A 26,635-nucleotide genomic window follows, 5' to 3' on the forward strand; every position below is an offset into this window, starting at 1 on the left:
ACACATCCTGCACTTTTGTCCAATCAAATGCTAGAATGATAATGTCCCGCCCTCTAATACCACATGCATCTGACTAGCAAGTAGCAAATCACGTTGACTGGGATGTAACTAAACCCAGGGTTGTATTATAATGTATGTATGCATGCTCTTTATATAGCCCAATATATAACAATACAGATGAGATTCCTTTCATTTTTAGACAGCTCAGACTGCTTCCTGTTTACACTGACCTAAATTTCAAAGAAACAGGGTAAAGGGCTGATGAAGTGAGGATAAGAAAAAGCACTATGAATCTGGAAATCCCCCCTTACCCCTCCCCAACTCTATTCCCCCTTTGTCTCTTTTCATTTAATGCTGAGCATGACAAAAGAAGCTGGAAATTCCTTGGGCGTGGGGATTGCACAGGTGCACATCTTACTATGTGTTGCTGTTTGGAAATTTATTTGTAAGGTTGAACAGACACATAATCAAAGGTTTAGATGGAATTTGCTGTGTAAAATGAGGGCATTTGACTTAAAGAGAAATAAAGAGGAGATTTGTCAGTGATTCATTTGGTCAAGAAGATTTGATAAATTTGGCCATTAACAATAAGTGAACATACTTGCATCACTGTAGAATTGTTGGCATTTTACTGAAACATCATGATCATTTTCGCTAGAATGTCATTTCCAATGCATTTCAATAGAATATGTGATGGACATGTTGCCGGCTTTTTAAAATATTTTTTAACATTTTGAATAAAATAGCTTATGTCTTTGTCTTGCTAAGGCACTTAATTTGAAATTATTCATATTTTACCTTGATTTTTCATTCTGTTCTTCTACATTATATCTCATATTTCATCTCAAGCATTTCAATGACACTGTATGATAACCAAGTACAATAACTTATTATACAAAAATGGCAAAATTGTTGTTTGTGAAATGGCACTACTCAGGGAAGTCTTAAATTGTGTAAAATTTAATGACATCCAATAAACATCGAAACGGTTTATGATTACATCACTGTAAGTACTGTAAAAACATAACATTTTATGATGAATTTCATACGTTGAAAGCAAGTTTGGAACAATGGTAAAACACTAAATCTACATTCAAGACATAAAAGGCATTGCACTATAAAAAAGGCATGCTAAAGATCAGTTTCTGACCGATTTAACTGAATAAGGAGAAGAAAAAGGTATACATTTCTTTAAATAAAATCCACTCCTGGTTAATAAAAGTCCCTTAAGTTATAACGTGACAAAGTAATACAGACTGCCACGTTTGAAGCTACTGACCTCAAAAAACAAAAAGAGAATGAGATGCGATGCAATGATATATTGCAAAGTGGCCTACATTTCAAATCCCCCTCAGTTTCCATTAGTGACCCCTTATCACCTTATCGGCTGATCCATCATCTAGTTTCCATCTGATCACTCGTCTAGTCTAGTCTTAAACCTGCAAATACAACTTTTCATACTTTCTTACTATCTTTTATACAAATATAATTCATAATGCCATTTCTGTTGCCTTAATGAACTTTCCTTGACCAAGACTGTGGTTTGCGTAGAAATTTAGAATCTGGGACATCCTCGAGCCGCATAAATGTCATGACCTCATTATAGAGTTGTAATACAATTTTGTGGTGACTTTCTTTTATTTAAGCTCCTTCTAGTAGCTTGAAGCAGACAGAAAACTTTACATTCTGCAGCGGCAATCTGAGCCCAGACACGATCCCCATTGGATACACCAGCCAACGTGGATTACATTACAGTTCAGGAGTCTGACATCTTCACCTGTCTTGATCTCAACTGGAAAGTCAGAAACAAAGAGAAAGGACTTTGCTGACGTCACCAGGAAACTAGAATAAATACAAAGGTGAGGACCAGAGCGAAGACAAAAAGAAGGAAGAACGGAATGAAGCAGGTGTATCAGCATTCAAGTACATTCATTTAGTCACTCTGGAACTGAGTATGGCCCGTGCTTTGCAGTATTGTTTTCTGATCCTGATTTTCGGCATTCCAATGCACGAATGCGCAGCGGTACTCCTAAATGGCAGCTGTGTACCTGTGGAACCCTGTTTTGACCTGAGTGTGATGGCTAATATAGCTGAGCATGTCAGCAAAGATGTGGTGAGTATTCTAATCCTACTATCAGCATTGTGTTAGAACTCAGATCACCCATTACTCACATGCATGCACTTGTTACAAAACTAATCCATAAAAAAGTAAGGTTGATATGCCTGTGGGAATAATCTTGTGCTACAACAGAAGGTGCAACTAGATAGGCAACGTCAGGTGTTCATGTGCAGAATCAGTTTACTGGCATGCTTTAGAAAATGCCCTGGAGACTTTGAATATTTCTATTGGTGACGGTTTGAATTATCCTCTCAGATAGCTGCGGATGGTGAGAACATCCTCCTGAAGCACAGCTCCTTTGACAAAATTCGGAAAAAGGTAAGACGCATTGTCCAATTTCATATTATGAGTTATTATCACATTATCATATCATATCATATCAGTTATTCAATGGTGCATAAAGCAAGTTACTCCAGTTACTGCATTATAAAATCCAATACATTTGAAAGTAATATGAATGTAATGAAATAAATTGGGGGTTCTGTTATGAGGCGGGGTTCAGTGAGGTCTTAAATGGTATAGTCAGCTAATTGGTCATGGGCCAACCCATAAAAGAAGCCCAACCCATAAAACTGTTGTCTTGGGCCTCGTTAATTTTAGTAACAACCTAAAAAAATCTATTTCAAAGTTGATCTCTATGTCAAATGTCACATATTTCAGACTTCAGACTCTCAGAAAAAAGTTACTACCCTAGCCCTGTGCATGCCCACATGTCTCAGTACAGAAATATGATCAAGATGTACCTGTGGAAATTTTTTGTTGACGCACTACCATGTCATTTATATTTGGCATCAGGTTTCACAAATTTATTTAATTTTTTTTATTCATCAGAAAAATCTTCACAGCTGTGTCCTGCAGAAGATCATCAATCTATTTCAAAATGTTCTTGAAAAGACAAATAAGAACGACGTCCATAAAGAGGAGGGATTAAACCATCATCTTGAGCTTATACACATTATGGATCAACTCAGAAACTGTGTGTATAAGGTCAGCACATTCCATTTTCAGAATACATATAATGAACTTTGTCATGTTACATCATCATGTCTTTGAGTGATGTAATTATATCTCGTATAAAAGGGAAAATACAAAACTGGGAAGACCAGCATGGCCTCTTTTTCAAATGTATCTTCCATCTAAGTTTAGCTAGACAAGCACTAACCAAATCCAGATCATGCTGGTCTTTTCAGCAGGGTGCTGCCTTGTATGTTAACAATATAGCAACATTTTCACTTAAACAGGTCCCAAAATGTTGGATTAGTTTCTTAACAAAAGGGCATTTCTTAAGCTTAGGTTGTTTTCTTAGGCTGCTTGAAACAACTGACAAAACTCTTTACTACTACTTCTTTGTTTCAGACAAAAAATAGATGCAAAAACCTATATAAGATGTCTGACAAAACCACAACTCCCTTTCCAATGGTAAATATTCTTGTATATATTTCCAGTATATATTAAATATGAATAAATAATAGTAAATTTTACTCGAAAGCAATTAAAACACTCATATATGTACTTTGTTCTAGATTTCGGAGAAAAACATGAACGCAAATCAGCTTGCTGTCTTACAGCTACAAAAACTGAAGTCTGTCAGTAAGAGGGTAAGAATGAGTTTTGCACTATTAAAAACCTGGTTTTGTATGTTTCTTATTAACTCTTTATCTTCATTGGTCTCACAGCTCAATCATGTGCAGACCCAGGAGAGGGTTATGGATGAGCTGAAGTCCCTCCATCTCTACATGCAGGGAAAAGGCTTCCGGAAAAATACACGAATGACTAAGGAGTAGCATGGTGTTTCATGAATTCTGGCCTACAATGTGTTATGTCAGTTTTCTGCCTGATCACTTTAAGATGTGCCAGTTTAAGCAGGGACAGAATAACAAGCTATCTCTTCTGAATGAGACCAAACTTATTTTCCTGACCTTTTGTTTCTAATAAGGTATTTTAGTTGTTCGTGCTTTTAGTGCAAATGTCTTTTTTGCTTTTTTAAAGTAATGAGTATTTAAACAGTATATGCATATTGCTTACGTACTTTCGGTGAAAGATTGAGTGTACTGCAGTAAACGCAGGTGAGAAAATAGACAAGATATAGATAATTTTGTCAATGTAAACATGAAATACATGTTTTTCTTTGTTTTCTATTGCATTCATTTGTCTGCTCAGTAAAATATTTTTATATCTTGCTCTTTGTGTTTGCTTAAGTGTGTTTGTATATGCAAAAAACATATTTTTGTTTGAAGTCCATCATTTAGAAGTATCAAGAATTTGTCAGCTTAAATTTGAATTCTATCCACAATTTTTTTTTTGCAAGATATTGCTAATATTCTTTGGTAAATTCTCAAGTTGCTGGATTACATTCATTCTCATAAACAATTTATTTATTTACCCACACTTCTCTATACTAACAACTACACTAACTACATAACTCTAACTGTAAGGCCACCAGAAGCGCAGTTCGTCTTGCTGCATGAATGATGAATAAATATAATGTATGTTAAATGCTAAAAAAGCATGTGATACCCAATAGCCCACTGCTTAGTGATGATGAGATCAACATTTCTCTAAACCCAAAAACAGTTTTGTCACTTTCGTGAGTTTCACAGGATGCACAACTTCTGACATCGACATACAAAAATTTGGACGTATATTTGCATCTCCTTTAACCTGGTAACTGTCGGTTCCACTTTTTGAGTATAGGCCTGAAAATGACATTTCCAACTTAAATTGTTATAAATTTTGAATGCTTTGGAGCAGAGACTTAAGGATGGTCTCTTTTTAAAGAAGACACTTGGCAGATTATTGAGGAGGTGAAAATTCTATTACAAAAAAGTTATGGAAGTTTAGGTAACACTTCATTTTAGGGTCTCTTAACTAGTTGCTTATTAGCATGCATATTACTAGAATATTAGCCATTTATTAGTAGTAATTAAGCACATATTAATGCCTTATTCTACATGACCTTATTCTACATCCCTAATCCTACCCAATACTTAAATTTAACAACTACCTTACTAACTATTAATAAGCAGCGAATTAGGAATTTATTGAGGGAAAAGTCGTAGTTAATAGTTAATAAGTGTTACTGAATATTATCTTTTGAACACTTGACATGAACATGAATGGAGATTTTTCATGATTTTTCATGACTTTATATATGTATCACTATTTCAAAGTAAAGGTCAGAACTCGCTCTCTGACTCTGATGAGTACTCTTCTTACAAATTAATAAATTACAGTTGATCTGTAAAATATTTCAAAAATCAGTCACCAAATATGAAAACTAGAGTCTTTAAGTTTCAAACAATATTTTGAATAAGATATTACTGTTTAAAACATGTAATGGCAATTGGGCAACCAGTGGTCCCGTGACAGTTAACAGGTTAAGAGTCGATGTGCTTATTAAGTTGGCTTGAGAAAGCCAACTTACTGAAATGCTATTTAAACTTCTTATTATTCTTCTGAGACTAAAATTTACAACTCTAACTCCTCCTAGAGCTTTAACTCTACAGACTCCAAACTCAGCCCACATCTTCAGACTGATCTCGCCGGGTGTGCTATATCTTTTCTAACTGATCAGACTTATGGTTTTCATAAAAATGAAGATTAAAAATCATAAAAATCCCATAGATTTACATTGACGGAATGTTCAGATGAGCCAAGACTATTCAAACTCCAACTGTCAAAATTCAAACTTAAACTCCCAGAATTCTTTGAGACTCAATCAAGCACTTGCTAATCATGCTAGAAACATGTTAGCAACATGCTAGTCACTTGCTAATCATGCTAGTAGCATGCTAATCATGCTAGAAACATGTTATCAACATGCTAGTCACTTGCTAATCATGCTAGAACATGGTAATCATGCTAGAAACATGCTAGTGGCATGCTAATCATGCTAGCAACATGCTAATAACTTATTAATCATGCTAGCGACATGCTATTCACTTGTTAATCATTCTAGAAACATGATAGCAACATGCTAGTAACTTGCTAATCATGCTGGAAACATGTTAGTAACTAGCTAATAATGCTAACAACATGCTAGTAACACCCTAGCAACCACCCCGGGTACCACAGCTATCACATAGCAGCCACCACAGGTACCCTAGCAACCGTGATAGCAACACCTTAGCAACCAGCCCGGGTACCTTAGCAACCGCATAGCAACACCCTAGCAACACCCTAGCAACCACTCCGGGTACCCTAGCAACCGCATAGCAACACCCTAGCAACCACCCCAAGTACCCTAGCAACCGCATAGCAACTACCCCGGGTACCTTAGCAACTGCTTAGCAACACCCTAGCAACCACCCCAAGTACCCTAGCAACCACATAGCAACACCTTAGCAACCACACTCAGTACCTTAGCAACCACATAGCAACACCCTAGCAACCACCAGAGTTAGCCTAGCAACCATCATAGCAACAACTCTAAGTACCATAGCAACCACTCTGAGGTCCTTACACCGTGTCCTAACTACACGCGACGCGACAAGATTCCAGCGACAAGCAATTTAGGTGTCCACACCAGACGCGACGCGACACCGCGACGCGACAGAATCAATCAAATATCACAGCCAATCAGAAGCGTGTGTGGGCGGGCTCTCTCTGGAAGCGCACTGCTCTTGCAACGAAATGGATACGTTTATAATCTAATTCATAAATTTTAAAGCTTTTTAACAACATTAAATATACACACTGAGTGACCGATAACATCTTTGTTATGGAATACACTCGTTGGTTCGCAGTGAGTTCACCGTTTTAACGGTCATCTTTGATTTAATTTATTTTTCAAGATCTGAGGTAAACTATCTGTTGTTGCTTTCAGTATGGCTATAGGGTCACGCAATATGATATTTAAACTCATATTAGACACGTTTAACTTTGAATAAAGCATATAATCACCTGAGATTATCTACTGTCATATAGTTTGTATGTTGTTGTTCCAGCCGCGACGTCGCGGAAATAGAAACCGTTTCTAAATTAGAAATTTCGCTTGTCGCCGTCGCTGCTAGTTAGGACAAAAACTCTGATTAACATGGAAAAGATACCTTTTATCGCGTGTCGCGGCGTCGCGTCGCGTGTAGTTAGGACACGGTGTTAGAATCTATCTATCTATCTATCTATCTATCTAATCTATCTATCTATAATCTGACTCTATCTATCTATCTATGTATCAAACTTTAAGCTTTTAAAACTACTTTAAACTTCAAACTATTTCAGACTGAAATCCATCAAACTTAAACTTCTTAAACTTTATTAAAACTTTTAAAACTTTTTAAAACTTTTCTAACTTTCTGGTCCGGCTTTCTCAAGCCAACTTAAAGTTTGTCTTTACAAACTTTTTTATCTAGTTTATTTTGCTATTCTAAATACAACCTGAATTCCGGAAATGTTGGGACATTTTTTAATTTTAAATAAAATGAAAACTAAAAGACTTCCAAATCACATGAGCCAATATTTTATTCACAATAGAACATAGAGAACATAACAAATGTTTAAACTGAGAAATTTTACACTTTTATCCACTAAATGAGCTCATTTCAGATGCCTGCTACAGGTCTCAAAAAAGTTGGCAGGGGGGCAACAAAGGGCTGAAAAAGCAAGAAATTTTGAAAAGATTCACTTCACAAGTTAACTGACATCAGGTCTGTAACATGATTAGTTATAAAAGGGATGTCTTAGAGAGGCAGAGTCTTGCAGAAGTAAAGATGGGCAGAGGCTCTCCAATCTGTGAAAGAGTGTGTAAAAAGATTGTGGAATACTTTAAAAACAATGTTCCTCAACGTCAAATTGCAAAGGCTTTGCAAATCTCATCATCTACAGTGCATAACATCATCAAAAGATTCAGAGAAACTGGAGAAATCTCTGTGCGTAAGGGACAAGGCCGAAGACCTTTGTTGGATGCCTTTGGTCTTCGGGCCCTCAGATGACACTGCATCACTCATTAGCATGATTCTGTCATTAACATTACTAAATGGGCCCAAGAATACTTCCAGAAACCACTGTTGGTAAACACAATCCGCCGTGCCATCTGCAGATGCCAACTAAAGCTCTTTCATGCAAAAAGGAAGCCATATGTGAACACGGTCCTGAAGCGCCGCCGTGTCCAGTGGGCCAAGGCTCATTTAAATTGGACTGTTTCAAAGTGGAAAAGTGTTCTATGGTCAGACGAGTCCAAATTTGATATTCTTGTTGGAAATCACGGACGCCGTGTCCTCCGGGCTAAAGAGGAGGGAGATCTTACAGCGTGTTATCAGCGTTCAGTTCAAAAGCCAGCATCTCTGATGGTATGGGGGTGCATAAGTGCATACGGTATGGGCAGCTTGCATGTTTTGGAAGGCACTATGAATGCTGGAAGGTATATAAAGGTTTTAGAGCACCATATGCTCCCCTCCAGACGACGTGTATTTCAGCAGGACAATGCAAAACCACATACTGCAGCTATCACAACAGCATGGCTTCGTTGTAGAAGAGTCCAGGTGCTGAATTGACCTGCCTGCAGTCCAGATCTTTCACCTATAAAGAACATTTGGCGCATCATTAAACAAAAAATACATCAAAGATGACCATGAACTCTTCAGCAGCTGGAAACCTATATCAGGCAAGAATGGGACCAAATTCCAACACCAAAACTCTTGAAACTCATAACCTCGATGCCCAGACGTCTTCAAACTGTTTTAAAAAGAAGAGGAGATGCTACACCATGGTAAACATGCCCCCGTCCCAACTATTTTATAAGTTTCTATAAAATTTCTCAGTTTAAACATTTGTTATGTTATCTATGTTCTATTGTGAATAAAATATTGGCTCATGTGATTTGAAAGTCTTTTAGTTTTCATTTTATTCAAATTTAAAAAGCGTTCCAACATTTCCGGAATTCGGGTTGTGTGCACAATTATATTACATTTTATAACCTGCATTTTATCATTGTTTTTCCCTTTGTTTAGCATCGTGACCCACCAATTGTGAATAACTGATACATAAATCTAGTTAGAAGGTTAGACTTTTTTCGGTGTAACAAATGCTGTAGTAGTGATGTGCTTGTGCATGTTAATTAAGTTCATTTAATGATTCAATTGATCATGTTGCAACTTTCATTTCATTATTTGTAAAGACATTCAATTTGATACTGGATTGAAATAAAGGATAAAATTGAAAAGCGAAACTTTAAATACACACCATGACCGCGCAGGATATCATTGCTGCTGAGCTTCAAAACAACAGTGACTTAGGGAATCGAAAGCAGATCTTGATGATATCTCATTTCAATAATGCTGAAAAACAGCCAGAGATACGCTAGAAACTGCAGCGCCCACAGCGGAAACTGTGGCAGGTTGAAAAAGTCGTGAATGTAAAGTAAAGAAAGAAGATAATGAATGAATGAAGGCACTATGAAACTTTGATCATCTTCTAGGACTGAAAAGATTATTAAACACATGTCATTACTTTTCTACTTCATGCATAAGTGCAACAGCTCTGCCTCGTCGCATAAAGTGATGTCACTGAGAAACCCCCAGTCTCTCATCACTTCTGGTAAGTGGCTGCGGCAGCTTACGATAAGCAGAGCAGAGTTGACCACAGACTCAGCCTTCTACTGAAGGGTGGTGTACTAACACAAACAGAGAGAGAGAGGCCTAGGGAAGATGCACAGTGACAGCCTGAAGAATTTAATGAGAATCAATTAAGGTACTTTTTGCAGGAAAACGTCACTTGTTGGCATCTTGAAAGTGACAAATTAAAAGAAATTAAATAAAACACGATAGTGAGACCATGTTTCTATTTCCTATAATTGTTGGATCTCCTTCCACCTGTTGCAGCTTGTGTGACTTCAGGGTAAATACTTCTTCTACATGACCTGATCATCAAACCTTTGAAAACAAGAGCACTATACTGGCAGCAAATTATTTGTCACTAGAAGATCAGGTTGAAAATAAAAGTATATCTATTTCTATGTGTGTATACCAGTGGGTGTTTGTCAGCACTTTCGTTCTCACTCAGGTCCTGCTCTGCATCCAAAATGCACCGTGAGCATCTCTGCACCAAACGTTAATGACATCAACTTTTAGAAGCTTCTTCCTTGAACAATTGAGCTTATTGTGGAATTAGCAATGAGGTAGAGGAAAAATATCAACAAATTATTTAGCAAAATCAAAGTTCCAGGTAGTTTTTAAAATGCTAATTAGTTAGCACTTTCCAAGAATAGGGTATGCTTTGTATCTGATTACTTTCGCTAAAGCAAATTCTTTGTAGCGAGAAATAATGGGTATGTTACATACACTATTACCTTAGAGGTGTTGACCTTCTAGACTATATCTAACAATTAAAATTATATTTTGACAATATAATTAAATGAATATCTACAGTATCTAAAGGAAAGGAAATTACAACAGTATATACAGTAATGATCTGTGAAAGATGAGAGAGAATGGATCAGTTCGGAAAAAGTCATGACTAAAGTTACCTAGATCATGAACCTTTGAAGTTCATGCTTGTCATGGTTCTCCTCACCGCATTACCCTCCGAAATCGAAGTTCACCCACTTGTCATTGAAATTTACCGCTGCTTAAAGTTTCAGGGAGAATGTTCAGGGACTGTGTAGGCTGAGGATATCTAAAGGTTCCACTGTCATGGGCTTCCTGAAAATAAGGCCCTCATGCTCAGGGCCGCATTAAGACCTCACTGGGCTATGATTTACTGCAGGGCCCCCCATCACAAAAATTATATATAGCTTCAAAATAAGATTTTTATCCTATCAACATTTTTGATGCACTGAAATTTCATAATTTTTGTTACTAATTACAATATCACAAAAAATAATACTAGCCTAAGTAAAACCAAGCTTACTTAAGACAAGTAAACAGTCATGAATGACAAAAGAACAAAGATACATAAATCGACCTACTTGAAAAACTTAAAGCACTGAATAAAAAACATTATATTGTGTAAAGTAAATGTACAAATAGACTGAATGGTCTTCACTGTATAAATTCAATATAGATTAATTCTTATTTTACAAAAGTGATTCAGTCAAGGACATGGAGTGATATTTGATTCACATTATTGACACAAATGGCAACAGCAGCTATATCAGGCTGCTTTCGAGGAATAGTTCACCCAAACATTTAAATTTTGTTGTTTTTCTTAACCTGTATGAGTTTCCTTCTGCTGTTGAAGGCAAAAGAATATATTGGGAACAATGCTGGTAACCGAACAGCTGCTGCATGACTTTCATAGTATGAAAAAAAAAAAGTCAATGGGGCCCAGAAACCTTCTTGTTATGAACATTCTTCAAAATATCTTCTTTTATGTTGAGGTGAACAAAGAAATTCATACAGGTTCAGAATAACTCGAGGCTGAGTAAATGATGACAGTATTTGAATTTTTGGGTGATCTATCCCTTTAAAATCTCATCATACAATGCCAGGAACTCACATAGCCTACTACACTTCACATGCATGCTTTATCTTTAACTATAATGTTCACGAAAGACACAAATGACTGTTTACGAGGATACTCGCATATTGAAACGTATGCTTAACCATATTTGAACGCTCAAGGCGCGAAAAAGAACTCAAGTTTAGGAAGGTGCTTAACGCGCCGCGCGTTTTTAGGCTGTAACGCGTGCATTTGCCAAAATAAATTCTGCCCCGCTTCTTAATGTCCCTGAACAGTTACATTTGTTTTTAAACCACAATGTTTAAAATGAGTTTAAATGATAAGCTAACATCATGACGCGCTATATTTCTAGCGGATTATTTCTCAACCCAAAAGCGAATATAGGCCCATAGAGGTTGTTCAAATACAACAAGCAATAAACATCCATCAAGTTAATAATCAAACTAACCTAAAATCTGTGGCAACGATGACGCTATGTTTTTATCTACTCCATGTGTCCGGTCCACTTGCTGTTCCACAACTTCCACTCCATCATCAGCTTTAGTAAAATAGTCTGATAGCTGGGAATTTTACTGACTAACTCGTGTTTTTCCCCTCTCTCCTTATTTTAATTTTATTTTATTTTTTGAATAGTTGACATTTTTACTTTTTGAAGATTGTTCTTTGCATGAGATTACGCCAGAACGAAGCGAAGAGAGAGAGATGAGTGCGCACGCAGCGGTCACCTGATAGATAGGCTACACAGGTCTTTCAAAAGCAATATATAAAATAAATGCATTTGATTGGTAAAACAAATTCAAACGTGACGTTTCAATTTCTAATGTTACTGCAATGAAATTTATGGAAAAGCTCCACTAAATAATAGCGCTAATAAGTGGGGGGCGTGGTGGGGCTTTGGCGATCGGCGCCTACCAATGACCAGTCAATCTTCTCCACAGCCAATCACGGGCCCCCTCCTTGCTCGGGCCCCGGGGCTTCAGCCCCGCCTAGCCCAATGGTTAATGCGGCCCTGCTCATGCTACATTATGTGTGCATTGAAACAGGAGCATGCCTATGTTTCTAGAGTCCTATATTGCCCAGATTTACATGCCACATCAAAAAGGTTCAGCTGAACAACACAGACGGAGAATGCTTTATTAATTCACTTTATGTTAACGGTAGACTTTGTGGACAACTGCAATGAAATTATTTAGGAAGTTATTAGATAAGTAGATGTTCAGCAGTTATCCAACCATTTTAAATGGCTCTCTGGAATACTTGGTTGTGATTGGTCAATCACGACATTCCGAGGGGTGTTATTCCCCGATAACAATCGGTAAAACTAAAAATACAGGTTCATCCAGGTTTTATCCATCTTGACAGTTATTAATATTATGCTTAATGTATCATTCAGCTGTCGCTGATCAATGTTTCGTGTCTAATTATTTACTTTTGTGGCAAGCAGCCGTGTAATAAGTGGGGTAATGTACATCCAACCAGTTGTTATCGCAAAATAACTTGCGTAAATTATCCATTGAATTCTCTGGGATTAAAACACCCAGCCTTATAGCCAATGGGCCCAGAATGGACGTGAACCATTAATGTACAATTTTGACATTCAAACACACTTCATTCAATAAAACTAGACTGCCGTCGACCTGCACAATTTGCAAGAGTTATATCGGAAGCAAGGTACAAAGTGGTTTAGAGATAAAGATCAGAAACTCAAATAGCAAATTATATCGATGCATATCGCGAAACCAAAACAGACACAAAGGAGCTGACACATCCTCTTTCCACGAAATTCACAAGACCGTGTCAAGCTTCATAGCTGGTGCACTAAACCACAAACTATTGCCAGTGACTCTTGTGATAAAGGCAAGGTAGATTAATTTAGATTAACTGAGTGGTTGTTAGGGTGTTACTAAGCAATTTCTAAAGTGTTCTGGATGGTTGTTTGGCTGTTGAAAAGGTGTTGTTGAGGGAAACAATAGCAAACAATGAAACGTCTCACATCAGTTAGCGGTATCACAAATTATCATTGGCCATGCTACATTCCTACATTTAGCTTATATGTTAATACCCTATTCCCTGGATACATTGTGCTTCTTTGTAGATGTCTGTGCATTGCTAAGCATAAACTCAACCTATAGCTTAGCCCCTGCAGCAGTTCATTTGCATATAGAAAAGGGCAGAAGCAATTTAGTTTCCATGAGCTGTCTTTTCAGAACGTGTCACATTTCCTGTGCATGCTCAACTGCTCTGCATGCTGCGTGGTTGTAAACATGTAGGAGTGAAGACCAACAAACAGAAACACTGACAAAATGAATATTTGTGCAGTCTACTGTTCAACGTATTGAATCAGAAGTAGTGAGCGGCTTCAGCACAGTAAGATATAGAATGAGTGCCATTTGTCCATTCAAAGAGCGAAATAACACACTGATGCTAAAGGACTGTCCCTAACCTGAATGGGATAATCTTACAATCATTTCTGTTCTATAGGCGAGAAGGTCGAATTAAGAAAATGTGATTGGAAAATACGGATGAGTCAGGCTCCACCCACCCACCCACAAACACATACACATGCTCTCTCACACACGTTGCCCCGTCGACCACCACAAGTATAAACCTCTGGCCTATATTTGTGTGGCCTTTTGGCTGGTCTACTTTAAATATATCATTGAACTTCTCTATACACAGTATAGGTCTACAAAGCTATATGCACAATACATTTTAAACATGCAGTTTTAGAAATTTTAATAAAAATACACTATAAACAATATGAAGCTTACTAGGATAAGGGATTCCTTCAGAGAAATTAAAGAATTACTGTCTCAAAGTATATGAAAGCCCTTCTAACTTTAATTGATAAAGCTTTTAAAACTGTTCCAGACACAAATTCCACATTCACAACTTACATTTCGATGCACACGTCAATAACTGTATTGCCTACTGGCAGGAGCCACCACTGTTTTAACACCACATACAGCAAACATCAGGGATGGAAAATATTATTCAGAATTAATGAGTATGACTGTGGTTATTCTTTGAAGACACCGTTTTTTTTCTGTTTGTGGTTGGTCTGGACTACCTTGAGGTTAAGGTTTATAAAAAGATTCATGAGGTGTAAACATAAGCCTTAGCAAGACGCTAGTGTCACTAGGCCATGGTTTAGTTGAAACAAGGATACTGAGCTGAGGAGGGGCTCAGGGTATTTCCAAAAACACAGTTTTCTCCTCAGTAAGGGCTGGACCACTGACAAGAAATAGTGCTTACTTTAAGTTGATATGCTATGTGAATATAATGAAGAGTCATGAGTATTTAGTGATAATCATAATGTTTGAACTCTTCACTTTACCTCTAAATTGTGTGTGTGTGTGTGTGTGTGTGTGTGTGTAGGGGTTGGGGGTAGCAATAAAGTATGCAATGATTAATTAAAAAAAAAAAAAATCAACGTAGTTATGCTTATGCCATTTAATTATTTGCAAAATAGGCCTACTCCTGCACAAAGACACGGTGATATAGCTCCACCTCGTGGAGAACGTTGAAAATAACCCTAACCAACCAAACATAACTAAATTACTACTACTACTCCTACTACTAATAGGCCTAATAATAATAATAATAATAATAATAACGGATAAATAGAAATAAAATAAAAATCTCAAATATAAATACAACAGAACTCAAGGCCAATCTGTATTTCATTTTTTTTTTTTTGAACAGTCATATAATTCCAAAATCGTAATATTACTAACAAGGGATATTAATATCCCTCAGCGGTGAATACTTAATATTAATATGCACTAATATTACACATGCTAGTGATTTTGGTGTAATTTTAATGGCACAGCTGGTGTAGGCCTATTACAAATGTGCTTCGGGCCAGTATAACCACAGAAGGCTCATCTCTCATAATGAAGAAGCCAGGCGAAAATTCACTCTTTTTGAAGAAGCCTACTGGAAAACGGTATTCTTTATTCTACATTAAGACTATCAGACTACTGGTTTATATAGCTGATCTTTTATTCTTTTATTACAGTTCCTTGGTGCCATGAATAGGCTGCACGACTTTTGAACGTTTCTGACAGAACGAAGGATGGAAGAACTTGGTAAGTTGGTTTAAGTGGTGCCCTTGTTTTGATATTAGATCAACAGTGAAACGTGGATGTTTAGGAAAGTGCTGTAGTGAGTTTTTGTGACATCTAGTGGTTAAGAGAAAAATAAAATTTGAAAAAAATCACGTACAAAATTAGCAGAGAGAGAAATATATCTATTAAAATTTGTTCATAATATGCATAATTAATACTTTGCAGGCATCTGAAACCCTGCTTAAAGTGGAAGCTTGTTTGGGAAAATCTGAGAGAAATGAGATCTTTAAACTTCGGAAAAGACCTGGAGAACAAGGTGAGGGAGAACCACCGACATCAAAATAAAGCAAATGTAGAGCCACATGAAATAGTTTAATGTGAAATTCTGCAATCTCTATGTTAATTATTATGAAAATTAAGCATGGTTTATCTACAAATAAAACCAAAAAACATAGTTACAATAGTTAAACCATGGTAACCACAATTTAACCATGGTTTTGCTGCACTGACCATGGTTTTACCTTGGTATTTGTGGTAAAACTGTGGTTATACAAATAGTAATCAATGTGCCAATAAAACATGGTTACTACACATTTACTATAATAAAATTATGGTTAATTTTCCTAAGGGGAGTTCACTTGACCAGTGATGTCTTGCAGATTGGCCAAATTCAAAATATTTTTAAGTTATCTGTCACGTTTCCAGTGGTCAAAGCACAAAAAGTAAACGTGACAGTATATCTAAACCGAACAGACAAGCAAATCAAATATACAACAAAACCATATATTAAAGACACAACAGAAGCGTAGCATAGGCGTAATTCAGATTGACGGTATGGATCATCATGTATGAAACCCACCAGTGTAAACAGAATGAGTTTGGACTTCAAATAGTCAGTCCCTGCAATGGACGTGACAAAAAACCTGTAACACCAGACCATTTCAGACAGTACCTGAAGACGACAATTGCCGAGAATTTAAGCAATGGAATGCTGCATTCACCACGAAATTCCTCCTTCCAAGACACAGCCACACCATCCACAGGAACCACACAGAAACAGGTAGGTTAGCAACCACTGTGAGAAGAATGAAGAAAGAAGAATTAACAATAGGCGACGTAAAGAAATAAAACATAAAGATAGCTCAGGTGTGAGTCATATAATAGCCCTGGTTAATAAAGTAACACTATACATCCATGCAAGAAGTTGTTAGTATAAAGTCAAAGGCCACTGGAATGAACAGGAGCCAGTAAAACAAATACAAATTACATAGCACACATTTAAAAGAAAAGAAGATTCTTTCCTAATTAAAAAATAAAGCAGAAATCACATTTAGCTGAAGTGGTTAACCCGAAAGCAGGTAAGTCAACCCTTTCCCCCTCCTTCCCAACATAAAATATAAAACTGTATGTGGCTAAAATACCCCAGATTTAATCAAGCATACATGACCAATCGAGAATGACAGCAATCTGAAAAGGTAAAACAACACGTCAGATGAATTTCATGTGTTTTTCTTATGTGCTAATATGCCTAAATAAATTCAAAACAAAACAAAACACAAAAAACTAAAATCATTTGTTTTAAATGCTACAAATAAATGTGGATGTCACAATGTTTAATGTACAGTTTGAATAAAAATACATTTAAGTAAGGGTTAGATGACTACAAAAGTAATCTAAGTGTAAAATTAGGTGGAAAAGACCATGCACAATGAAATGTACTTTTAATGCACAATTTAAATTATAATCTAATATTGAAAGATATAACCCGTTCTCATCAATCCGTGTATAAATAACACGGTTTTACACTTTGCAATGGCGTATAATGCATACGCCAAATGCCAATTTTGCGTGCATATGATACGCCAATCCTCCCCATTGATTTCGGTGGAGAGCAGATGCGTCCAAATACCACGCAGCACCTTCAGCGGCAGTGACGTCACCAGCGAGGCGCGGCTCGGCTCACCTGATGCGCGTGCACCTTCAAACAGGTAAGGGCAACAATCTTTTCCTTTTTAATGAGATCATTATTTTAATTATATCTGTGTTTCTGCGTTGCATGGCATGTGCTAAAATGGAAGCGTATGCGTAACAGTTAGCACAGCTGCTAACCTGCCATTGACATTAGCCGAAACTAACTTCCATACAGACCTGTTGCCGTTTGAAATAAATAAATAAAACCGTTTTCAATCATGTTGTGACACGGGTCTTCAGCTTTTACACGTGGCTGATGAAAGCACTACAAATCAATTGCGTGATAATTGTAACCATGCAAAAAGTCCACACGTTTACCATATTTTTACCATAGTAACTGTTTCTCTACCATGTCATGTGTAGCCAATTTACCATGCTTCTCCCACCGTGACAGTAGTTTTACTGTGGTATTTGTAGGTATGGTAACCACGACACTTTTCGTGATTTTACCATAGTAACTGTGTTTACTGTCTACTCTTTGCATTTAAAGAACAGTAACACAGTTTCTACCATGTTTTTACTGCATATGTGTAGTCAAAGCACAGTAACACAACACTTAAAATGGTTTTACCACAGTAGCCGTAGTTTTACTGTGGTATTTGTAGTTAAAGTAATTGTACTGAAGTAATTCAATATTTTTTTTCTGTCTTGCAGTTACGTCAGATCACATACTCCAGCAGCTCTTTTAAGAAGTCATCTCTTGTAAAAGCCATAACTTGTTCCTATTTTTCCGAACTGTAATCCATAATTCATTTACACATAGTTTTTGCTCTCTCTCTCTCTCTCTCTCTCTTTCTGTGCTTCGTGACATTTTTAAATCTCATAATCTCATATTTTTTTACCTATTCTTTCAGGAAGCTGCTAGAATTAACAGGGAACTCAATGCTGATCTTGAAGAAGCTGCCAAGGAGGCTGAACAAGTGCTTCAGTGATTCAGCTCTTCACAGTAATGTTGAACACATTCAGCTAGAACTGATTTGCTTTAATGAACGCATCCTTATTTTATGTGTTAATAATAACTTTCCCTACAGTCCTTCCTCTCAAATATTTTGGTCACAGATTATATTTTGCACATTGTCTCAACATGTATATATTTCTCTTTGTTTCAGCTGAGAGGAAGACCAAAGGAAGGCCTGTCCTGGGATTTGATTTTGGCCGTATTCTGCGTTACGGAGAAGACCCAGAGCTGCAAAGGCAAATGGTACGTCTGTGTTGGTCTGAGCACCTTGACAGAACTGTACTGCAGATACATTTTGCACAGTATTTGATTTTTCTTAAACTTTGCTTATCACACTTATCCCACGGCCCCATCAGAAAGAACCCAACAAAGTGTCATGTCGAAGTAGTAATAATTTATACAATTTAACAAGTCAGCAAATTCATATGATTTTGTACAAGCGTACTCGTACAAAATTCTACCACTTTTACTCCTACTTCTGTCATTGCCTCAACTTTCCTGCAAATTGTGCTCATAGTAAGTAGTCAGAGAGTTTATATCATAAAGATTATATGAAGTTAATTGTATTCTTTATTAATCTTTACAAATTGGCGCAGTCTCTTCCCGTCTAACAGTACATGATATCTCTCCACTCAAAGTCTGCCTTTCTTTCCATGTTGATTTTTATTGAACGCATCTGTCTAAAAAGCAAGAGTCTGGAAATGCTCATTTAACTTGTCACGTGACAAATCAGATCTTCAGTTAATTGGTCAAATCTTATCACTTAAAGCTGTTCACACCAAGAACAAGAAATATATTGGTAAATATTTTAGCATCCACACCAACAGACAATAATGGTCTGTTTACTGTTATACATGCTGCAGTTACAGTATGTTGTTGTCTGCTACGTTTTGTTGTCAATGTTTTTATTGTTCATCATGTGATAAATAATTTTTCTTCCTGTTTTGCAGGATTTCTCACAGATTACTTAGTCCTTCTCCATCAGCTCTCCACAGTATCAGCCCTTCCAAAAGCTTCCACATCTCTCTCATGTAGCACATCTGCTCTCAGTCCTTTACTGCCAACTTCCAGTCTTAACAGGTCTACTTGTATTAATTTCTCCTCTAGTCAACTACTGTGAGCACTGCGATCCTGTCACAATCACTGTATACATACTGTATATATATTTCTTGCTCAAAATGGTTGACTTTTATAATTATAAAATTATAATTGTTATTAACTATAATTTGTCTTGCACTTAGTCACAATAGAAGCAAACAATGATTACTGGAGACAGGAGGTATATTTTTAAAGGTAATAATTGTAAAATATTGAAGTATTGTTCTTAATTTTTTACCTATTTGTTTGTTAAAGGGAAGAAAATAATATATTTTCAATTGGAGCCTTGAATATTATTTGGCATCTTATTTGTTTACAATTTCTGTAAACAAATTCTCTTTATTTGTGAATATTAGACAATTTTTTAAAAAGGGGTTTTCTGTTTCATATTTCTTAGTTACCTCTATGCAAATACATGTTTATAATCAACTGCATTTTTTGTTTTCATTTTTTTTCCATAGTGCCACAAACAGGAGAGAGAATGCTGTTCTGGGCACTATGTTTATCTTGGAAAAGTTTGACATATCAATAAACATTGGAAAATGACTACAAAATGTGTGATTCAATTTTTTTATTTTTGTTTTTTAATTGTTTGCTTGTTTTGGCAGATCTATGAATGGCAAGTTTGTAGGGTCCATTTCCAGGAAACATAGAAGTGATTAATTGTTTACCTTTAATACACTATAACACTAAATGTTACAGAAGCAAAATTTAAAATACTGCATGTTTGAATAATCAGGTTTTGTTTTTTTTTTGTTTTTTTTGTTTTTTTTTAAGCAACTGAAATATTTTGACATATTTACTTTTCAAATGGTATATGCAAACTTTTGAGCTTAAATATTGTACATTAATTTATATTAGTGTAAACAGTCTATACAATGGGAACTATTACGCCCTTGTTTGAGAAAAAAAAAAGATCACTGTAATCAACAAATCTATTGCTGCATAAGGGTTAAGCCCAAGATATTTTATATTGAGTGTAGACAAATAAATCTTCAACAGATTCTGTCCATTCACCACAAGAACCCGGAAGATCCTTTCATAGATGACCATATATGGACAAGTAAGTGTGACGCTTCTGCTCAACTGGGTTGCCATTGGCTTTGAAGTTCTCTTGACACTCGCTGAACTCGCTGTGATTGGACTATCTTTTAACCCAAATTAAAAAAAAGGTTAATGTTGCAAAATACGTTTTGCTGTTATTATTACGTCAGTAATACCTTTAGTTAACAATGCAGTGTTATGTCGTGATAAATTACCACTTTCCCGAGATCGTAACCCTAACCCTGAGCATAACTTCATTAAACTACAAATACCAGCACTGCGTTCTATCGATAGAATGGCAGAGGCTCATGGGTAATGTAGTTTAAAAAGTTTAATAATAAAATGAGGGAAATTTCTATATTTTTTGAACAAAGGGTTATCTAAAAATGTTCATTGTGAAAACATATGACATATGTAAAAGGCAGTCTGAAATTTGGTATTTTACTAAGAGCACTTTTTAAAACACCTTTATACCACCTTTCCATATATGTTTGAAAACTTTGTCCAATATTATTTAATTAAGTAGTTGTCCTGCCAAATTTCTCTTTAAAATTATAATCAGACTTTGATTTACAGCCATTTGAAATATTAATTGTTTTTGCTCTTCCAGGGGACTCTACTGGGCCCCTGAGGATAGAAGGGCAGTAAAACATACACAGGCATATTCTCATCATGGACAACAAATTGTGCCGAGTCACATTTTTTAGATTGTCTTTTCAACAACTTGCCAATATGTAAGTTGCAAGTCATAGTTATCTTAGAATAAGAATAGACCCTCCCAAAAATATCTACATCAGTGCCCATTTATTTCATTAGATCAGGAGCAGGAATACAGCGTTGACAGTAAACTATGACACCAGTTTAAACAACTAATATATATATATTGTGACACTTCATTGTACTATTACACAATGTCAAGTGTGTCATTCAGTAAGACAAGGTACAGACAGTGTGTGGTTTATGGTGCAAAACAATTCGTGCAAAGGAAAGCATCATAATATAAAATACCTAATTTGTATCTCGTGCCAAATATTCCTCATCTTTGTCCTCCTCAGGTGCTAAACATCAGTAATGTGCATGTTCATCTTGCTAATAGAACAGTTTTTTTTTTACCCTGGTGCATCAGCCTCAGTTGTGCATGAAGTGCCTGTAGCAATATAGTCCATGCAGTCTCTTCTAATGCATCTTTTAGCCTTTATGTAACTGACTGTCTTTAATATGACTAAATATTCATGTCTTAATTAAAACACTCATGATAATTGTGTGTATTGTTTACAAAATTAAATGATGCATTTACCAAACACCTAATACACAATATTCCCCATACTTTGTTTTCCAACACATGTGCAATACTTTACTGGAGGATACATCATAAAGACAGCTAAAGTAGCATATAAAGACAAATCATATTCAAGAGAAATAAAAATGGGTTATGTTAAAACCATGTTATTTTAATCAGATGAAGCCACCCAAATGCAAGCATTTCTTCCTATTGCTTGCTTGTCCATGTCCCTATCATAAACTTCTTCCATGTCATAAACAATTTGCAATTGTTAACCAGCACCCTACAGTACAACTGATGAACAAAAGACATGTGACCAATTAAAATCAAATCACTTTATTGTCACAATACCATGAACGTAAGTGTACAGGTGGTGAAAGTCTTTTGTGCAAACTGCAGCATGACATTATGGATGACAAATATTGAATATATATGCAACACACACATATAAGGGACTCAATACAGATAGAGAACACCATATGGTAAATATGATACTATACAGACAGCATGAAAAGAAAACAATAATCACAGTACACAAATACCTTTGCAGTGCAGTACGGTATGAATTAGTGCAAACAGATTGTCAGGATGCAGAATAATAGTGAGTCAGAGTCCAGTCAGTGTAAGTGATAGAGTGCAGTACATAAGAGGTTGGTGTGCTCTGTGCTGTGTGTGGTGTTACTGGTACGAGTTCAGTTCAGTCTGATTGTCTGTGGAAAGAACTTGTCTTGCTGGTGAAGGTTCTGCAATAACATCTGCCTGATGGTAACGGTGAGAGCAATCCATGGCTCGGGTGGCTGGAGTCTCTGACAGTCCTCCATTCTTTCCTCACACACCACCTGGTCTTGATGTCCTGGAGGGACAAAACATGTATTTAGGGTGTGGTAAATCAATAAAAAATATATTGTATTTTTATTTATAATTGTTGTACTGGACTTACCATTGATTCTTGTTGGAGGTATGGGCTAAAAGAATCCCTCCACCACTATCTTGTTTCTTTTATGGGCTGTAACTTCTGCGCTGTCACAGTAGAGTTGTTCGTGAAAGCAGTCTTCACAGCAGATATCTGATGGGTTCAGGCAGCAGTGCTTCACTTGGTGGCCATTGAAGTGATATCTTCATCAACTGGATTCATCCTCCTTCAAACAAAGAGAGAAAACAAGTCAACGATAACTCCAGAGAAGTAGTGTAGGTGAATACAGGTGCAGGTGTCAGTACTCACCATATTCAGTCATTTCCTGCCTAAATCCCAGAGATGCACAGCCGATTTGCTCATTCTAGGATCTATAAAAAAATATGTACTTTTGTAAGATGTGTATGTGAAAAATTACAATTGGTGACTTGAAGAGTCTTTTGAGAGATCAACATCAAATGCTGTACCACATATAACTGCATTGTTTGAATACAGACATACCAATGGAAATGTGCAACTTTCCAGCTTTCTCTTTTCTGTTTGGGCAGAAGAAGACCATGTTCATTCCTCATTCATCAGGACTGGTTTGCCTGTTGACTTGCTGTGCCTGATTTTCTTTGCATTTTTGGTCTTCAGCTGTAAAACAAGAAAATATCCATCGACCCCATGTTTAATTATTACTGTTGTTTAATCATAAATTAAGCAGTTATAATAGTAAACTTCAAGCTCAAGTTCCCTGGCAGCTCTAGCGGGCTCCTGAGTTCATCTGTATACATCAGATTCAGAGTCTGAGAAAAGGCCATCATGCAAACTCTCATATAAAACAATGTATAAGTGAGTGACGGAGTAAAGGAATAAGATGCAGAGAAATAGGCAGAATTGTGTGTGTAAGTTTAACAGAATGAGAAGAAAACAGAATTAGAAAAAGCTGTATTCTTCAATAGCAAGCTAATATGAATTCTTTTAAATATGATTACATGCTGACGGTATTACAAGCAGTTTAAAGGCCTCTTCACACCAAGGATGAGTCCACAACGCAACTATTTAACATTTAACGACACAGAGAAACAATATCATTGGAATCTCTTTCAGAACAAATTTTTCCAGATGATGAACAATCAAAACATTGACAGCCAATCAAAATCCACCAGACTTTAAAGAGCTTGAGCATTTAAATGACAGACAACATAACTGCAGCTCGCACTTATAATAAACAGAACGTTATCATCTGTTGATGTGAAAAATAAATAGTTAAAATAGTTATTATATTTCTTGCTCTTGGTGTGAACAGCTTTAAGTGATAAGATTTGGCCAAATTAACTGAAGATCTGATTTGTCACGTGACAAGTTAAATGAGCATTTCCAGACTCTTGCTTTTTAGACAGATGTGTTCAATAAAAATCAACATGGAAAGAAAGGCAGACTTTGAGTGGAGAGATATCATGTACTGTTAGAACGGGAAGAGACTGCGCCAATTTGTAAAGATTAATAAAGAATACAATTAACTTCATATAATCTTTATGATATAAACTCTCTGACTACTTACTATGAGCACAATTTGCAGGAAAGTTGAGACAATGACAGAAGTAGGAGTAAAAGTGGCAGAATTTTGTACGAGTACGCTTGTACAAAATCATATGAATTTGCTGACTTGTTAAATTGTATAAATTATTACTACTTCGACATGACACTTTGTTGGGTTCTTTCTGATGGGGCCGTGGGATAAGTGTGATAAGCAAAGTTTAAGAAAAATCAAATACTGTGCAAAATGTATCTGCGGTACAGTTCTGTCAAGGTGCTCAGACCAACACAGACGTACCATTTGCCTTTGCAGCTCTGGGTCTTCTCCGTAAACGCAGAATACGGCCAAAATCAAATCCCAGGACAGGCCTTCCTTTGGTCTTCCCTCTCAGCTGAAACAAAGAGAAATATATACATGTTGAGACAATGTGCAAAATATAATCTGTGACCAAAATATTTGAGAGGAAGGACTGTAGGGAAAGTTATTATTAACACATAAAATAAGGATGCGTTCATTAAAGCAAATCAGTTCTAGCTGAATGTGTTCAACATTACTGTGAAGAGCTGAATCACTGAAGCACTTGTTCAGCCTCCTTGGCAGCTTCTTCAAGATCAGCATTGAGTTCCCTGTTAATTCTAGCAGCTTCCTGAAAGAATAGGTAAAAAAATATGAGATTATGAGATTTAAAAATGTCACGAAGCACAGAAAGAGAGAGAGAGAGAGAGAGAGCAAAAACTATGTGTAAATGAATTATGGATTACAGTTCGGAAAAATAGGAACAAGTTATGGCTTTTACAAGAGATGACTTCTTAAAAGAGCTGCTGGAGTATGTGATCTGACGTAACTGCAAGACAGAAAAAAAATATTGAATTACTTCAGTACAATTACTTCTTTAACTACAAATACCACAGTAAAACTACGGCTACTGTGGTAAAACCATTTTAAGTGTTGTGTTACTGTGCTTTGACTACACATATGCAGTAAAAACATGGTAGAAACTGTGTTACTGTTCTTTAAATGCAAAGAGTAGACAGTAAACACAGTTACTATGGTAAAATCACGAAAAGTGTCGTGGTTACCATACCTACAAATACCACAGTAAAACTACTGTCACGGTGGGAGAAGCATGGTAAATTGGCTACACATGACATGGTAGAGAAACAGTTACTATGGTAAAAATATGGTAAACGTGTGGACTTTTTGCATGGTTACAATTATCACGCAATTGATTTGTAGTGCTTTCATCAGCCACGTGTAAAAGCTGAAGACCCGTGTCACAACATGATTGAAAACGGTTTTATTTATTTATTTCAAACGGCAACAGGTCTGTATGGAAGTTAGTTTCGCTAATGTCAATGGCAGGTTAGCAGCTGTGCTAACTGTTACGCATACGCTTCCATTTTAGCACATGCCATGCAACGCAGAAACACGGATATAATTAAAATAATGATCTCATTAAAAAGGAAAAGATTGTTGCCCTTACCTGTTTGAAGGTGCACGCGCATCAGGTGAGCCGAGCCGCGCCTCGCTGGTGACGTCACTGCCGCTGAAGGTGCTGCGTGGTATTTGGACGCATCTGCTCTCCACCGAAATCAATGGGGAGGATTGGCGTATCATATGCACGCAAAATTGGCATTTGGCGTATGCATTATACGCCATTGCAAAGTGTAAAACCGTGTTATTTATACACAGATTGATGAGAACGGGTTGGCTGTGGAGTCAAGACATTTACAAATATGATTAAAAGATGAATATAAGACACAACTACAGAATGTCACATTTTATTATTGGGTGATTCAACACAGATGTTTGACCAGCTAAGAAGTTCAGCACTTTTAGAGTTTCATCCTCTATCTGATGTGAGCATAAGTATTGGAACAGTTGCCTCACAGGTCTTTCTAAGTGTGTCCTGTTGCATTAATTCTTCAGATATTAAAAGCAGGGAATGTGTCGTATCAGTTATATCCATTACTTCTGCATTCTGAATCTTGCATTCGATGATGACACACACAAACCAGGATGAAGATGAGGGAGCTGACTTTGAGAGAAAAGCAAGCAATTTGGATGCTAAAAGAAAAGAGGAAGTCAGTTAGAGCTATAGCAAAAACAAAGGGCATGGAGAAATCAAGAGTTTGGAAACCACCAGCAACCAACAACTACCTGATCGGCTGAGAAAACATAGTTGATGACAGACAAATCATAAAAGCTGTGAAAATGAACCCTAAAAGACATGTCTGTAAAATCACCAACAACTTCCAGAAA

At 36.5% G+C, this 26,635-nt stretch overlaps 1 protein-coding gene and 2 long non-coding RNA genes across 5 annotated transcripts; 2 read left to right on the forward strand and 1 right to left on the reverse strand.

Moving 5' to 3' along the window:
• Positions 1 to 1,710: 1,710 nt before the first annotated feature.
• On the forward strand, positions 1,711 to 4,266 carry si:ch211-266a5.12 (uncharacterized protein LOC557488 homolog). The gene is made up of 6 exons (XM_058774095.1): positions 1,711 to 2,113; positions 2,375 to 2,437; positions 2,951 to 3,106; positions 3,476 to 3,538; positions 3,643 to 3,717; positions 3,796 to 4,266. Exons 1-6 carry the CDS (start codon positions 1,955 to 1,957, stop codon positions 3,901 to 3,903), a joined length of 624 nt encoding a protein of 207 aa, XP_058630078.1. The 5' UTR covers positions 1,711 to 1,954; the 3' UTR covers positions 3,904 to 4,266.
• Positions 4,267 to 17,384: 13,118 nt separating this feature from the next.
• Positions 17,385 to 20,152, forward strand: LOC131539250 (uncharacterized). 2 transcript variants are annotated; one of them, XR_009270809.1, is made up of 4 exons: positions 17,385 to 17,573; positions 18,211 to 18,258; positions 18,411 to 18,757; positions 19,465 to 20,152. It is a non-coding gene; the product is annotated as an uncharacterized LOC131539250 (long non-coding RNA). The 2 variants fall into 2 exon arrangements; XR_009270808.1 differs by having other exon boundaries at positions 17,521 to 17,573; positions 18,211 to 18,757.
• A 2,106-nt stretch (positions 20,153 to 22,258) lies between these two features.
• On the reverse strand, positions 22,259 to 25,938 carry LOC131539252 (uncharacterized). 2 transcript variants are annotated; one of them, XR_009270812.1, is made up of 8 exons: positions 25,857 to 25,938; positions 25,170 to 25,217; positions 24,928 to 25,019; positions 24,671 to 24,764; positions 23,353 to 23,487; positions 23,161 to 23,222; positions 22,879 to 23,077; positions 22,259 to 22,791 (listed from the first exon to the last, which is right to left on the reverse strand). It is a non-coding gene; the product is annotated as an uncharacterized LOC131539252 (long non-coding RNA). The 2 variants fall into 2 exon arrangements; XR_009270811.1 differs by having other exon boundaries at positions 24,928 to 25,217; positions 25,857 to 25,934.
• Between the last annotated feature and the right edge of the window lie 697 nt (positions 25,939 to 26,635).

The sequence above is a fragment of the Onychostoma macrolepis genome, chromosome 04 (genome assembly GCF_012432095.1).
Source record: "Onychostoma macrolepis isolate SWU-2019 chromosome 04, ASM1243209v1, whole genome shotgun sequence".
NCBI classification, from domain to species: domain Eukaryota; kingdom Metazoa; phylum Chordata; class Actinopteri; order Cypriniformes; family Cyprinidae; genus Onychostoma; species Onychostoma macrolepis.

Coding starts and splice junctions, on each gene's coding strand:
- si:ch211-266a5.12 (XM_058774095.1), top strand. CDS start 1,955: ATGGCCCGTGCTTTGCAGTATTGTTTTCTGATCCTGATTTTCGGCATT. Junction 3,107..3,475: donor TCAGAAACTGTGTGTATAAG/GTCAGCACATTC, acceptor TCTTTGTTTCAG/ACAAAAAATAGATGCAAAAA. Junction 3,539..3,642: donor CCACAACTCCCTTTCCAATG/GTAAATATTCTT, acceptor ACTTTGTTCTAG/ATTTCGGAGAAAAACATGAA.